The sequence below is a fragment of the Balaenoptera borealis genome (assembly GCF_965194805.1).
Source record: "Balaenoptera borealis genome assembly, chromosome: 16".
Taxonomy (NCBI): domain Eukaryota; kingdom Metazoa; phylum Chordata; class Mammalia; order Artiodactyla; family Balaenopteridae; genus Balaenoptera; species Balaenoptera borealis.
In genome coordinates, this window is record NC_138872.1 from 72,177,830 (window position 1) to 72,194,125 (window position 16,296).

The window sequence follows — 16,296 nt, forward strand, 5'->3', positions numbered from 1 at the left end:
AAGCAGTACCCCAGAGAAAAGAGGGCACTGGAGTAGGAAGAACTCGCTGCCATTTGTCAGTCAAGTCCCGGGGGAGGGGCATCAAGGTAGTGGAAACAGCTTGATGGTCCTTTCAGAGAGCTCAATACCGACTGCTTACAGAGAGAGCAGTAGTTCACTGTATGATAAAATCATAAAATGAGGTTCTCCTAGGCAGGGCACTACCCAGTGGGCAAAGTGAGCCTCCAGAATCCTGGCACTCATCTTATTACTTCAGAATTATTGGGTTGGCCACAAAGTTCGTTAGGGTTTTTCCATAAGATCTTTTTGGTCAACCCAGTACTTCACACTGAACAGAAATGAGGTGAGAAGAGAGCATTTTAAAAGTCACAAGTCAGTGTTTTTATGTGAGGGCATCCCGACAGGTCTCTTGTCAAAAACAGGGCCCTCCTTTCCCACCTCTGCCTTCTGATTGCAGAATTAGGCCCTGCCTGGCTCGGTATTTGACCTACTCCTTCCCCTCCAGACCAAGTGGGTCAACTTTTTCACTTTGGTTGGCTGAAAGTTTCAACATCAATTTCTTTGTCTGACTCTGCATCTACTAATTGCAAAAGGTTTTATGAGATAACATACTTTTTCTTCTTGTATATACATGGGATCTCTGGAGAAATACCCAAAAAACAGCAGGGGTTGCCTCAAGGGGTGGGAGATTTCATTGTGTTTCTTTTAATCGTTTGAATAAAACAGCAGGGGTTGCCTCAAGGGGTGGGAGATTTCATTGTGTTTCTTTTAATCGTTTGAATTTTTTTTACTGTGTGCATATATTATCTAGTAGTTAAAGGTTTTCTTTTTTTTTTTTTTTTCCCCCTTAAGCGGAACAGACTTTGTGTCTAACCACAGTGAGATGAAGAGACAGGTGATATCGCAGTAATGTGATGAGAGCCTAAACTAAGGCAGTGACAGGTGTGATGGAAGAGAAGGGTCTGGATTTAAGAGAAATTTCTGAGGCAAAATCAATAGAATTTGAAGGGGGATTGATCAAGGGCATGGGGTTTGGAGATGAGCAAGGAGAAGACCCCAGGATTTCCAGCTTGGGAAGCTGGCTGGACACTGATGGGCACCACTAACCCACGTCTGGAAGGCAGAGCCGTGCAGGGCAGAAAGTGTGAAGTGTCTGAGGGGCATCATGGTTGGGACGTTCAGGCGGCAGCTGCAGGTCTGAGCTGGGAGCCTTGGAGAGAAGTCAGCGCTGATGATACTGATGCGGAAGTTTCAGAATATGGGTGCTTGAAGCTGGTGACAGTGCTCAGGGAGTGCTTAGAGAATGAGAAGAGGATCCAGGGTGACCTTCCGCTGAGGTGGAGGAGGAGGGCAACAGAAAAATAGGGGAGACTGGAGGCCTAGAAACCCAGAGAACAGAGCTTTGAGTGAGGAGCAGTGTGTGGTCAGGTATTCAGTGCAGCAGAAAGTTCCAGGAGCTGGCAGGAGATCACAGGCACTGAGGGAGAGCCAGACTGCAATGGTTAAAGATTAAATGGGAGTAGAAGTGAGGGTGGTGGGTACCGTGCCAGCCCTGTGCTAGGTACGGAGAGTAAAGTGATCCCCGCTCTCAGAGACTGGACACGCTAGGGGAGGGGACAAATACACACACACAGAGAATTGTAATACGATTTGATGGGCACAGTGGTAGAGAGATGCACAGGGTATAATGGGGACACAGAGAAAGGTAACTTCACCCAGCTGAGGAGACTGGGGGTTTCTGTGATTAGAGGAGGGGGTGACTTGGTAGTAATGCAGGTCTTAGAGAACAGTTAAATCAGGCAGAGGATTAGGGGTAATCTGCCTGCAGGAAGAACATCCCAGATAGAGGGAGCAGCACAAACATAGGGCACAGGCATAGGAAGTTCCATGGCGCCCAGTCAAAAGCGGAACAGTTTAGTATCGCTGGAATGTAAAATGTGAGGCAGACAGGGCTGAGAGATGTTGGAGTGGGGGGAGACATGAGGATGGAAACCTCTTTGTGGAGACCTTGTGTCCTGTATTAAGGGCTTGACTTCTCCTGGGGGGGGGGACGTGGGAGGGGGTTGAAAGTTTTTGGTAGGGAAACGATATGGCCACACTTGTCTTTTAGATGGATAGTCCTGGAGCTCTGCAGAGGGTGGATTTGAGGGAGATGAGAAAGCAGGGAGGAAGCCCAGCTAGGAGGCTGCTGTATAAGTTACGGTGAGATCGACCTGATACAGCCTGAACCAATGAGTGAAGGACTAAAAAGGAGTGGATGGAGTCCTGAAATACTGGGGCAGTAAATCAGCCAGAGTGGTGATTGGTTGGACATGAGGATTGAGGGAGAAGGGGGACTTGAAAATAACTCAGGTTCCAGCCAGAAGTGGCTGAATGGGTTAGGAGAAGCATGCTACCACGGAGGGGTTTGGGGGTGGGGTGAGTAGGGAGGGGATGAGCTTGCTTTTGCACATACTGATTTTTTTTTTTAAACAGTTTTACTGAGATATAATTCACCTACCATACAACTCACCCATTTAAAATGTATAATTTATTGCATTTTTTAAAGTATATTCAGAGCTGTGCAACCATTATCATCATCATCTAATTTTAGAATATTTTCTGGGTACATTGATTTAAGAAAATTTTTTTTATTATGGAACATTTCTGACATACAGAAGTAGAATCACATAAGGAGTGTCTGTGCTGGGCAGAGTGATTTGGGGTCTCCTCTGGTGGAGATGTCCAGCCAACACGAATAGTTGTTACGGGAATTTCAAAATGGACCTAACTTCGGGGAGGGGGGTCAGGGCAGGAGAGAGGTGGTGTGTGAAGGAGTAAAACTATGAAGTTCCTGTCGATTTCCCGACACTATTTCCAGTGGGGTTATTGGTGAAAGGGGGTTGTTGATGACAGCAGAGATGACTGTTCTTGCCTGAGGAGCTTCCAGGCTGGTTGGGGAAGAAAAGATCTACTTACATCCACTGGCTGGAAAGCCAGTTTATAGGTCTAGGTAGGTTCCAGGAAAAGTCAAGAGAAAAGTTAGGCTTATTTAGGGATGGTCAGACAAGACCAGTTTTGATCTGGTTGTTGAAAAAAGTGTAATGTTTGTGTCCTTGGCAGAGAGGGAGAGGGTGTAGATGGCACACCCTTTCAGCCTCTTTGGAGGGTAGTGTGGAATGGGACAGGACATCTGCATTTGAGTGTGTGTAGGTAAGACAGACCAGAAGAAATGTCAGCAGATAATGACAGATGACACTGGATATGTCTCAGGGCTGGATCCCACCCCTCACCCTCCGGCCTCTTCAGATGCAGCCCCATTCTCTCGTCCTTGGACTTGTTCTCAGTGTGCTCCCACCCCTCAGCCAACATGCTCACATTTCCTCCACCTGTAAACCCTCCTCCGTCTGCTTGGCCTCCCCTTCAAGCCACCACCCCTGTCTCTGGTCACAGCCCTGCTAGCAGGAAATTGTTATCTTTATTTGCTACCACACCCCTCCTGCATGGTGGTGGGTCTGAGGGCAGGAGCAAAGATATTGAGGAGGGAGAAGGTTTGAAGTGTCAGAATTATCAGGGAAGGTAACTGATTTACCTGGCAGCAGAGTGGGAGTGCTTGCTTTCAATGCTTGTATAAAGTAAAACCCGCTGTCCGGTTGGGGGGGGGCTTCCCCCAGTTCTATTTTTTTTTTTTTAATTTACTTTTATTTATTTTTGGCTGCATTGGGTCTTCGTTGATGCACGTGGGCTTTTCTCTAGTTGCAGCGAGTGGGGGCTACTCTTCATTGTGGTGCGCCGGCTTATTGCTGTGCCTTCTCTTGTTGTGGGGCACGGGCTCTAGGCGCGTGGGCTTCAGTAGTTGGCGGCACACGGGCTCAGTAGTTGTGGCTCGCGGGCTCTAGAGCACAGGCTCCGTAGTTGTGGCGCACGGGCTTAGTTGCTCTGTGGCATGTGGGATCTTCCCGGACCAGGGTTCGAACCCGTGTCCCCTGCATTGGCAGGCGGATTCTTAACCACTGCGCCACCACAGAAGCCCCATTCCCCCAGTTTTAATATGCACAGGTGTAGGCATGTAAAAGGCAGGCGGTTCTGACCAGGATTCTGCTTTATGTGGCAGGAGAGAACAACCCTTTTCCCTGCTGATCCGTTCCTTCCAGGGATCTTCCCACTGGACTCTCCTTTGGTGCACACCTTCAGCTTGGTTGTGGTTCAGTGGGGCTCTTTCCCCCTTCCTCTTTGCTCACTTAGCAGATCATCCCTAGCGTCATCAATTCCCAACACTTTAGCAACGACCTTTATGCTGATCATTCTCAAATTTATCCACTTTGAATCTCTTAAACTCTAGATCCCTGATTTTGTGTGGTTCTAATTAATGCAACCAGACTTTTTTTTCTTAAGGGACATGTTCTTCTCTATATTAGAATGCATTATATAAAGCTTGTGGTGGTAAAAATAGTGTTGCACGTGTGAGGAAAAAAAGATATGTCACAAGCAGTCAAATGAAAATAAGTTGGATTTCATAAAAATTAAAAACATGTGCTTCAGAGGACACAATTCAGTAATCATTTTTTAAAAAGCCAACTAAAAATGGCAAAGGGCAGTTCTCCAGAGAAGATACACAAAGGCCAGTAAACACATGAAGAGATGTTCAACATCATTAGCCATCAAGGAAATGCAAATCAAAACCACTGGTTACCATTTCACACCCACTAGGATGGCTATAATCAAAAAGACAAGCAGGGCTTCCCTGGTGGCGCAGTGGTTGAGAATCTGCCTGCCAATGCAGGGAACACGGGTTCGAGCCCTGGTCTGGGAAGATCCCACATGCCGCGGAGCAACTAGGCCCGTGAGCCACAATTACTGAGCCTGCGCGTCTGGAGCCTGTGCTCCGCAACAGGAGAGGCCTCGATAAAGAGGCCCGCGCACCGCGATGAAGAGTGGTCCCTGCTCGCCGCAACTAGAGAAAGCCCTCGCACAGAAACAAAGACCCAACACAGCCATAAATAAAAAAATAGATAAATAAAAATTAAACTTTAAAAAAAAAGACAAACAATATCACATGTTGGTGCACGTGCAGAGATATCGGAACCCTCATACGTTGCTGATGGGAATATAAAATGGTACACCCACTTTGGAAACAGTCTAGCTGTTCTCAAAAGGTTAAACATAGAGTTACCATATGATCCAGCAGTTGCACTCCTAGGTGTATACCCAGGAAATGAAAACATGTCCACAAGTATTCATAGCAGCAATGTTCATAACAGCCAAAAAGTGAACACAACCCAAATGTCTATCAGTTGATGAATGGATATACAAAATGTGGTATATGCAAACATGAAATATTATTCAACAATAAAAAGAAATGAAGTGCAGAATAGGCAAATCTATAGAGACAGAAAGTAGATTAGTGTTTGCCTGGGGCTGGAAGGGATGAGATGTACATGTATTTAAAGCATACAATTCAGTAGTTTTTAGTATATTCAGAGTTACACAGCCATCACCACAATCAATTTTAGAACATTTTCACCGCCTGGCCAAAAAGCCCGATTCTCATTAACAGTCACTCCCCTTCCTCCCTCAAACCCCCCCGCCCCCCCCAACAGCTTTCTATGGACTTGCCTATTCTGGATATTTCATATAAATGGAATCATACAATATGAGGTTTGTTTTGTCTGGCTTCTTTCACTTAGCATAATGTTTTCAAGGTTCATCCATGTGTAGCATGTCAGTACTTCATTCCTTTTTAGCGTAATAACATAGTCTATTGTATGGATAATACCACACTTTACCCATCCATATAGTTTCTCCACATCCTCACCAACACTTGTTATTATGTCTCATTTTCATTATAGCCATCCTAGTGAGTGTGAAATGGTATCTCCTGTGGTTTTGATTTGCATTTCCTTGATGGCTAATGATATCAAGCATCTTTTCATGTGCTTGTTGGCAGTTTGTATATCTTCTTTGGAGAACTGTCTATTCAGATCATTTTTATATATGGTCTGAGGTAGGGCCCCAAATTCACTCTTTTACATGTGGACATCCAGTTGTCCTTGCACCATTTATCAAAAAAGACTATTCTTTCCCCATTAAGTTGTCTTGGCAACCTTGTGGAAAATCAGTTGACCATGGATATAAGGGTTTATTTATGGTCTGATTCTGTTCCATTCATGTTTATGTCTACCCTTATGCCAGTACCACAACATCTTGATTACAGCCTTATAGTACGTTTTGTAATTGGCAAAACTTTTTCAAGATTATTTTGGCTATTCTGGATCCCTTGAATTTTCATATTAATTTTAGGATGAGCTTGTTAATTTCTGCAAAGAAGCCACCTGGGATTTTGATAGGGCTTTCATTGAAACTGTAGATCAATTTGGGGAGTAGTGCTATTTTAACAATATTAGGTCTGCTGATCCATGAACATGGGATGTCTATTTATGTAGCTCTTCTTAATTTTTTTAAACAATACTTTGTAGTTTTCAGTATAAGAATTGTATACTTTTATTAAATTTATTCCTAAGTATTTTATTCTTTTCGATGCTATTGTAAATTGAATTGTTTTCTTAATTTCATTTTTGGGTTGTTCATTGCAACTGTATAGGAATGCAGTTGATTTTTGCCTGTTGATCTTCTGTCCTTTAACCTTCTTTATTAGTTCTAATAGTTGTTTAGTGGGTTTCTCAGGATTTTGTGTATACAAGGTCATGTCATCTGCAGATGAAGATAGTTTTACTTCTTTCTTTCCAATCTTGATTCTTTTATTTCATTTTATTGCCCTAGTTTGAACCTCCAGAACAATGTTGACTTGTTGCTGATCTTAGGGGGGAAAGCTTTCAGTCTTTCACCAATAAGTATGATGTTATCTGTGGGTTTTCATAGATGCCCTTGATCAGGTTGAGGAAATTCCCCTCTATTCCTGGTTTGTATATTACTCTTTTAATAAACAAAAGCAGAGATTTTAAGAAGATATGCATATTTAAATACATAGAGTTCACAGTTCATTACCGGGGGGTGGGAGACATGCAGTGTGAATCTGATCTTTGTGGATATGGAGATGTACTAATTGAATGATCTTTATAAGAAGGTAGGGTATAAAGTAAAAATTTCAGCATCCTAAAAAAAAGTTCTTTTTTTCCAGTCTACTTTTATCTTTAGGCATATGTCCAGTTTTACCTAGTTACAGTAGTTTACTTTTTAAAAAAAAATTTTTATTGAAGTATAGTTGATTTACAATGTTGTGTTAATTACTGCTGTACAGCAAAGTGATTCGGTTACACATATATATACATTCTTTTTTTTAATATTCTTTTCCATTATGGTTTATCATAGGATATTGAATATAGTTCCCTGTGCTATACAGCAGGACCTTGTTTATCCATCCTGTATATAAAAGCTTACATCTGCTAACCCCAACCTCCTACTCCATCCCTCCCCCAACTCCCTCCCCCTTGGCAACCACCAGTCTTTTCTCTATGTCCATGAGTCTGTTTCTGTTTCGTAGATAGGTTTCCTTGGTAACCACCAGTCTGTTCTCTATGCCCATGAGTCTGTTTCTGTTTCATAGATAGGTTCCCTTGGCAACCACCAGTCTGTTCTCTAGGTCCATGAGTCTGTTTCTGTTTCATAGATAGGTTCATTTGTGTCATATTTTAAATTCCACATATAAATGATATCATATATTTGTCTTTCTCTTTCTGACTTGCTTCACTTAGTAGGATAATCTCCAGTTGCATTCATGTTGCTGCAAATGGTATTATTTCGTTCTTTTTTATGGCTGAGTAGTATTCCATTGTATGTATGTACCACATCTTGTTTATCCATTCATCTGTCAGTGGACATTTAGGTTGTTTCCATGTGTTGGCTATACAATAGCTTACTTTTAAAATTACCTTTTATTGTCTCTTATTCTTTTTCTAATTACCTACTGTTGCATTTTATTTTCATCAGAATACGTTCATCTTACCTTAAGTCAGACATTTTTAGTAGTTAATTTCTCTTCCCTCTACAGTAAAAAAAGTAACAATGCTTTATGACTTAGAAAGTGTCTTCATATAAAATCTTATTTGAATCCTCATTTTACACATAAAAAAAAAAGGAAAACCAGAATGCTTGAATCATTTGTCAGGATAGTAGGAGCAGAGCTGGGGCTAGGGCATACTGCTTTTGAAGATACTTAATAAGTACACCTGACTTGGTTGAACATATCGAATATGAGCATCATTGGATTAGGGAGGAAATCCAAGACAACTTGCCACTGTATCAGTTTCCTAGGGCTGCCATAACAAACGACCATAAACTGGGTGACTTAAAAGAAATGTATTCTCACAGTTCTGAAGGCTAGAATTCCAAAATCAAGGGGTTGTATTAGTTCCAGAATCAAGGGTGGGTTCCTTCTTGAGTGCCCAGAAGGAGAGTATGTTCCGTGCCTCTCTTCCAGCTTCTAGTGGTTGCCAGCAATCCTTGCTATTCCTTGGCTTGCAGCTGCGTAACTGCACTCTCTCTCTGCGTCTGTCACATGGCTGTCTTCCCTCTGTGTGTGTCTCTCTCTCCACCTGTCATTCTCTGTATGTGTGTCTCTGTTTCTTCTCTTATGAGGACACCAGTCATGTTGGATTAAGGCCCACCGTACTCCAGTGTGACTTCATCTTAACATATATCTTAATTACATCTGCAAAGACCCTGTTTCCAAGTAAGAGGTACCAGAGGTTAGGACTTCAGCATGTCTTTCAGGAGAATGGTTTAACCCACAACAGCCACTAACAAGGCTCTCTTCTGCTCCCCCTCCACCCCAGGCGCCCCTGCATACCACACCATGGCCCTCGTGTCTGCTGATTCCCGCATTGCAGAACTGCTCACAGAGCTCCATCAGCTGATCAAGCAAACCCAGGTAAAAATCCACAGCCCTCCACTCCTAGAGGGGAACGTGGGCTGTGATGCTGAGCTGTGGAGGGGGCGGGGGTGGTTGTGTTCAAAGAGATTGGACATGCAGGAACCACGGTGATGTAATGAAGGTGGGAGGAGAAAGAGAATGTAGGGTATGACTCCCATTCCTGTTGGATTTTCTGTCATGTGCAGGGTTTCATGATTCGTTTTGTTTAGTAACAGCTATATTGAGAGGTATAATTCACATACCATACAATTCACCCATTTAAGGTGTACAATCCAATTTGAATCAATATTCAGAGTTGTGCAACCATCACCATGATCAATTTCAGAACATTTTCATCACCTGACAAAAATACCCTGTACCCAATAGCAGTCATTCTCCTTGTGCCTCCACCTCAGGTAAACAGAGACACTCTTATCGGGCAAGATAGTCCAAGCGTGTTTAGAGGTTATCTACTAAGAGCTGGTCAAGGGCCAACCCTTTTTTGGAATGTGTAGTGTTTGAAAACCCAGGCCTGCTGAATTGATCTTTAACTGCACCTGCCACCCCCCTGGCCCTTGGCCTAGGCTCTGTTACAGCAAAACAGTCATTTGAGCATTTACCTTTAGTATAGCATTTATATAAAAGATACAGCAATAGTATCAGGATAAATACGCCTGACATTTGCAGGAATCCTTATAGGGTAGGGATGGACTTAAAGAAACAACTAATCTGTCCTGTGGAGCCATTACATACACTTTCATATTTCTGTACTAATTTGATTACCTGTTTTCCTCCTTCATCTACCACCATCTGTACCTTATGATAAATTTGTGTGAAACTGTTTAGCATAGCAATTAGCTGATGGTGAGTTAAATCCAGTTCTTCCTCAGGTCAGTCAGTCACTTCCCATCAGCATTACATTCCCAGAAGACTTTGAATCAATCTCCCAATACATTTGGTCATCAATATCAGTATTATCCTATGACTGACTTACATAAGGTAGTTGAATCTTACCAACTGTGCCAGTGTGTTACACCATATTGAAGTATGGTCATGGTAAAATTCGGTTTCATTATGGAACAAATCAGTAAGAATTACAGAGCTCTTTGTTAGGCCTTTACAACAGAATTGGCCCTGCCCATTTACCAGATTTTATTACGGACAGGCTTTATTACAGTTGGCCATGATTCAGTTATTTCTGGGTTCCAAGTCAGCTGGGGATGAAGCCAGTCACTCTGTCTCAGCTCAGGCTCGTACTGAGACTGGTTTCCACTGCATACTGTTGTACAGCAGAGTCCACCTCCCTCCTACGGGGAGGACACAGGTGGTGTTCAGAGTACAAGTCCTACCTCTGCTAACTGGACTTCAGGATATGTCTTATTTTGATCTATTCTTGGGTCAAGGGTAGTCATGGTGCATTGATGTAAATTGCACATGCCGCTTGAGGGCTTCCATAGGTTTAGAGGTCCACAAAATTCCCATAAGTGTGCCCCTTGGGGCTCAGCAGCTCGATGGAGGGCCGCTGCTCATGGCTACTTATTAAAGTATCATCCATTTTAAAATAGTCAAGAAACCCTGGTGGGTCAAGGTGCAAGCCCTTTCCCAACAACAGGTGGGCCCTAGAGCTATCCACATTACCTGTTGGGTTGGCCTGAACCACTTCACTAAAGCCTCATCATCTTTCCAGGCTGACTCCCATCCTTGCCTTCCTCCTAGGAGGGAACTCATTTCTGTTTGTTTATTCTAATCAACAATCTTTTCCCCCTGATTGCTGCTTCTCATTGAAAATGAGTTCAGCTTGCCCCACAATGAACACGACAGTACCTATGTCCCCTAAAGCCTTTTTCTGTCTATGGGCCAATGTTGCTTACTCCACCATGCATTTTGTTGCCATTGTGTACTAATGGCCTGGGTACTGCAGTTAGGATACATATTTTGTACCCAAAAATGTTGGGTGCCCCATACTAGGGTTAGATGAGTGGTAGTTGCACCTAGATGTAATTTAGCCTAAGTATATCATATGGCCTCTTAGGCCTCTCAAAACCTTCCTCGTCTAGGGGAGCGGGGGATGGGGCTGTTCCCCAGGGGAATTTGGACCTACCATGTGCCTACTGCTCTAATCCTGTCAGAAACCCACTTTTCCCTATTGTTTTTACTTGCTTTTCGTTCACAAAGAGAAGGGTGATATGTATTTGTGCGAGCATGCTGTGGCATATCGTGTCCATTATAACCAGGGACCTTTCTGAGCATCCCATCATCCAGGCTTGTAGTTACACAATGATCAGTCTGCTGGGAGCCGCCATACAACCCAATGGGAGCAGTTCCCAGAGATTCCTTTCCAAATGGTATCCTTTGTAGTGGAATGTGACCTGAAAAATAAGAGTCAGAAGATCCTGGCACACATATTGCTAAGTGAAAACCCAGTCTGAAAGGTTTTCTATACTGTATGATTCCAACTATATGACAATATGGAAAAGGCAAATCTATAGAGAGAATAAAAAGGTCAGTGATTGCGCAGGGCTTAGAGGGAGGGAGGGATGAATAGGGGGAGCACAGGGGATTTTTAAGGGAGGTGGAACTCTTCTGTATGATACCATAATGGTGGATACATTACATTTTGCATTTGTCAAAACCCATAGAATGTAAAACACAAAAAGTGAATCTTAATGTAATCTGTGGACTTTAGTTAATAATAATTATCAATATTGGTTCAGTAATTGTAAGAAATGTTCCACACTAATGCAAGATGTTAATAATAGATGAAGCCGTGCAGGGGAAAGCAGGTATATGGGAACTCTGTCTTCCACCTGCGTGATTTTTCTGTAAACCTAAAACTGCTCTAAAAATAGTTTATTAATAAAATTTTGAAGATAAAGAAAAAAAGATACTGGCACATTACTAGAATTCCAGTCAGTCATCAACAGTTTGTCCAGTTTATCATCATACTATATAGCCAAAATGTCTCTCAGAGGGTTTTCAGGCTTCCATTTGACTTTGTCGGGTTCTAAAAGCAGAGGTGGTCTTGGCAAACACACGGCGTCACCCTTCAGGGCATCTGGTATGACTTGAGTTAAGAGTCAATGTTATTCTCTTGCTCTGAGCCTCTCTCAGGTATTAATGTAATACTGAATTTCCATCATTGCATAACCCATTTATTCATTCTTTTACCCTTGGCTACTCTTTCTCCTTCTCTCCATTTGTCATTGATTTTTGTCCAGATTTTTCTACTCTTTGAAGGACGTTAGGCTCAGCTACCGTGCTGGTCCTGATTGCCAGCAACAATGCTAGTCTAGCAAGTGCCTCACCTTCCCCCGACTCTCCCCCTATCCCCACCCCGGCCCCCGTCCATTCCCATTCATGTAAGGTAGGGTTACTTAGGTGTGGAACTAGTGGGCTGTTTTTACCACTAGGCATTATAGCTGCGTTCACTGTTAACTCCATTTTGCCAGATGGGGTGAAAGTACCTACCCCCTCAGGCACTTAGAAATTCTGACATAAAGGTTAAAAGGTATAGTTACAATTTCTCCTTAGGAATCATCCCTGCTTCCGGCATCTTCATTTGCAGCTCTGGTCCCAGGACCGCTGATGTGGGGAAGAATTGTATCAGCATCCTTACCCACCCCGCTCCCCAGATGAATTGATCATAGATACATGTGTTAATTTCTAGACTCTCAATTCTGTTCCATTGACCTATATGGCAGTATCACACCATTTGACTACTGCAGCTTTGTAGGAAATTTTGAAATTGGGAAACGTGAGTCCTCCAATGTTTTGTTTGTTTGTTTTTTAAGATTGTTTTGGCTATTCTGGGTCACTTGAATTTCCATATAAACTTGAGGATCAGCTTGTCAATTTCTGCAGGGAAGTCAGCTGGAATTTTGATGGGGGTTGCATTGAATCTGTGGATCAGTTTGTCTTTTTGATAAAGGAGAGTCATTAAATGTATAACTTGTAAGTTAACTTTAATGCCTTTTGTATTGCTTTTGCATTAGTCGGGGGAAAAAATCCTTTTAAACTTACGGATTTGGAAGTTGGATTTACAAAATGAGGGTCATATTTATGGGGCCTCTGGCCTGGGCTGCAGGGTAGTTGCCACAGCAGGATAAAGGGCCTCCGCTCATGTCCTGTTGACCTCTTCCTTGCAGGAAGAGCGTTCGAGGAGCGAACACAACTTAGTGAACATCCAGAAGACCCACGAGCGGATGCAGACAGAGAACAAGAGTGAGTGGCTGGGCTCAGGAGAGAAAGGAGTGGGCCAAGACTGGGAACATGGTGGTCATCGTTTTTGAAAGGGACTTTTGCATGTATCTGCCTAATCCAAAATGAACTGCTTGCTCCCTAGGCCTGAGGAACAGTTTTCCCTTAGGCTGGGTGACCTAAGATGACCCAGGAGACAGATGACAGACTGCCTAGCCACTAAGGAACCTTAAAATCCCCCAACTCTGAGGACTGGGAAGTCAGGAAATGACGCTGCGTCTCGGGAACCCCCTTACAGTGCACAGGACCCCCCAGTTAGCCGGCATTTTCTAGAGCTTCCCTACTCGTGTGCCCTGCACATGCCCTGAGGTCAGGCTCCCGGGCTGGTGCTTTCCAACTCTGAGGAGCTTGGAGAATTGTTTTCTGTTTGCGTGCGTCACACTCTGGCAGAGGTTAGAGAGTCCTCTCCTAGATGTTGTGATGGCATCTGTACCATATGAAAATGTGAACATGGAGGTATGGGCCTTGGGGGGCACTTCTGAGCCAGTAAAGCTCATACCTCAGCCCACGGCCCCTCGGTGCCTCCCAGAGTCTGATTCCGGCGGACTGGAAGCAGTGCCACGTTGCTGCCCGCTGCCCCTCACCCATGCATCTTCCTCCCTTTGTTTATTCTGCAGTCTCTCCCTATTACCGGACAAAGCTGCGTGGCCTCTATACAACTGCCAAGGCCGATGCAGAGGCTGAGTGCAAGTGAGTACCGTCCCACTGCCCTGCCATCGCCTCCCCTCCTCATCCAGGTGCTGGGCTGTAGGAGCGTGTGGACCGTAGCCCCAGCCTGCCTCTCCTCCCACGGATAAGCAGATTCTGACTCCCCAGCTTCTCCTTTAGGGCCCACTTTCCCTAGAGCCCACTCTGGCCTCTCTTCCCTGGCCCTGCTGTTTTATAGACGGCAGAAAGGTGTGGATCAAATCCCAGTGATGCCTTTTTCTAGTCACTTGACCTTGGGCAGTCATTTCAGCTGAGACTCAGTTGCTCCATCATTAAAGTAGGGATAATAACTACCTGTAGAATTGTCAGCGTAAAATGGGAGAATGCACACAAAGTGCCTAATACCAGTATTTTTCAAACTCTTTTGACCATAACCCATGGTTATGCCTGGTGTTGGGCAGTCTCCATAGAGAGACACAAGGATAGTGAGGATCCTGCCTTCAAGGGCAAGCAGTCCAGAAAGGAGAGACACCCTAAAAAAGTTACAGGACAGTGTAGTTGGTGGGCTGGCCGAGATGGTGTTCACTGTGCCTGGGGATCTGAGACCCTGTCAGGGAGGAGGAGAAACTTGAGCTGGGGATGGGTAGGCAGACAAGTCAGAGAGCCCAAGTGGAGGACAGAGTGTGCCAGGGCCATGGAGGAGTGCATTTGGGGAATGAGAACTAGTCCTTGCATGGCTGGGGGAGGGGAGGGCAGGATGTGGAAGACCTCCAATACCTGGACGTTATCTTGGAGGCCATAGCGAGCCAAAGACGATGTAAGAGCAGGAGAGAAACCCCTGGCTGCCGCACGGAGAGTAGACTAGGTGAGATTCAAGGCTAGTTTGGAGACCAGGCAAGAGATAGTGACGGAGTTGAGATGAGACAATGGCAGTGGGGATAGAGAAACAAGGGTGGGTTCTGAGATCAAACTGGAGGACGAGTTGGGAGAGAAGATTTCCAAGGTTTTTAGCTTGAACAGAGGGGTCTGATGGGGCTCCCTTTGCCAGGGTGGGAAGAGAACAAAAGGGTGGGGCCGACTGGCGGGGAGGGGACACAGTGAATTCTGGTTGGAGGTGTTGCTTGCTTGGCTTTCCAGCCCAGCCTTCCCCACCCCCATCTTCTCCCTGATTTGCAGATTCATCAGGTAGCCATAGTTGGGCCCTTTCCCATTAGTGGGCCTGGAGTTTGGCTTGTATAAGTCAGAGTGACTCAACGCTCATTTGGAAGTAAAAGGCATACTTTCCCTTCCCAGCTTAACTGCCGGCAGAGTGAGGCGGCTGCTTCTGCAACCAGCTGGTGTGAGCTCTTCTCTGGCATGGACTTAACCAGAGTTTAACACTTAAAGCTTGTTTCATAAGTGCAGGTCCCTTGCAGTCCTGCTGTCATTTCACTTTTTCAGACTCTTAGACCTTCATACGTTCATTCACTAAACAACAAATAAGGTGTCCTCACCTCCAGATACCATGCTGGGAACAGGAGAGTGGGTGAGACAGATAAGATGCCACCCCTACCCGCAGGGAGCTCCGTGTCTGGGTGGGGAAAACATGGTACTGTGTGTGCCTGTGGCACTGACCCAGGTGCTGCAGCACCTATCAGCTCATCTTCTAAATATTTGCATTAAACCTCTTGGGAAACTGAAGAGGCGCCAAGAGCCTGCTTCATGAGCTAGCCCAAGCCTGTGATGCTTTGCTGTTCCTTCTATCCAGTCCTGGCTGGTTTTCCTCCTCCTGCTTTTGCAGAAAACAGAAAGGAACCCGTGTCTTCATTTAACAATCATCTCTTTTAGCAGCAGGAGTCAAAGGGAAACAGATCAAAGATGTCACTTTCCGTGTTCCAGTGGAGACGGGTAGCCATTCTGGGTGGGAACAAGATATTTTCCAACATTGGTTCAGAAGGCACTTCTCCAGGTGCGGTTCTGTGAGGGCACAGGAGAGAAGGCCCACAAGGAATTATTTTTCACCCTAATCAAATAATTACTGTGTATTGGTATGCAGCAGTATTGGATTACTTTAAAGAGCCCACACCATTTAGCCCCTTACGAATGGTTGGGGAGGGGTGCCGGGTTTGTGGGGGGAGGGAGGTTAGGGCTCAGGGTTCTTGGCTGAGGACCCTGCAAAGGAAGGTCAGCCAGCAAGAGGCGTTTCCTCTGCTGTCGCAGGTGAAGTGGGGCTCTTGGGATGGCACCATCCCTGACGGTTGCTGATGGGCTGGCAGGCTGCCTGCCAGAAGGTAGGGACCCACGCTTTGCTGGGTGGTCATCCTGGTTGACCTGAAGCCTCTATGGTTCCGAGATGGAGAAGTTTCAGCTCCAGAAAACTGCTCTTTAAATAGTAAATGATCTTAAAACATTGTTTCCTCAGATCTCTGCAGTGGAACTTCAGTAACTTTAGGAAACGGAATATTACATTCCTCTCCTTAGAGATTCACAATGCAAATTAAAGTACTGAAGTATTAAAGTACTGCAGTATTAAAGTATTAGAGTATTGAAGGCTCTGCCAAGTT

At 44.6% G+C, this 16,296-nt stretch overlaps 1 protein-coding gene across 2 annotated transcripts in view; it reads left to right on the forward strand.

Moving 5' to 3' along the window:
- Nucleotides 1-16,296, forward strand: part of SGF29 (SAGA complex associated factor 29) — a 28,040-nt gene that overhangs the window by 6,568 nt on the left and 5,176 nt on the right. For both annotated transcript variants that reach the window (XM_082359771.1, XM_082359772.1), the window contains exons 2-4: nucleotides 8,772-8,866; nucleotides 12,994-13,069; nucleotides 13,723-13,795. In XM_082359771.1, coding sequence (XP_082215897.1) covers nucleotides 8,772-8,866; nucleotides 12,994-13,069; nucleotides 13,723-13,795 — 244 coding nt within the window. The remainder of the gene's footprint in view (nucleotides 1-8,771; nucleotides 8,867-12,993; nucleotides 13,070-13,722; nucleotides 13,796-16,296) is intronic.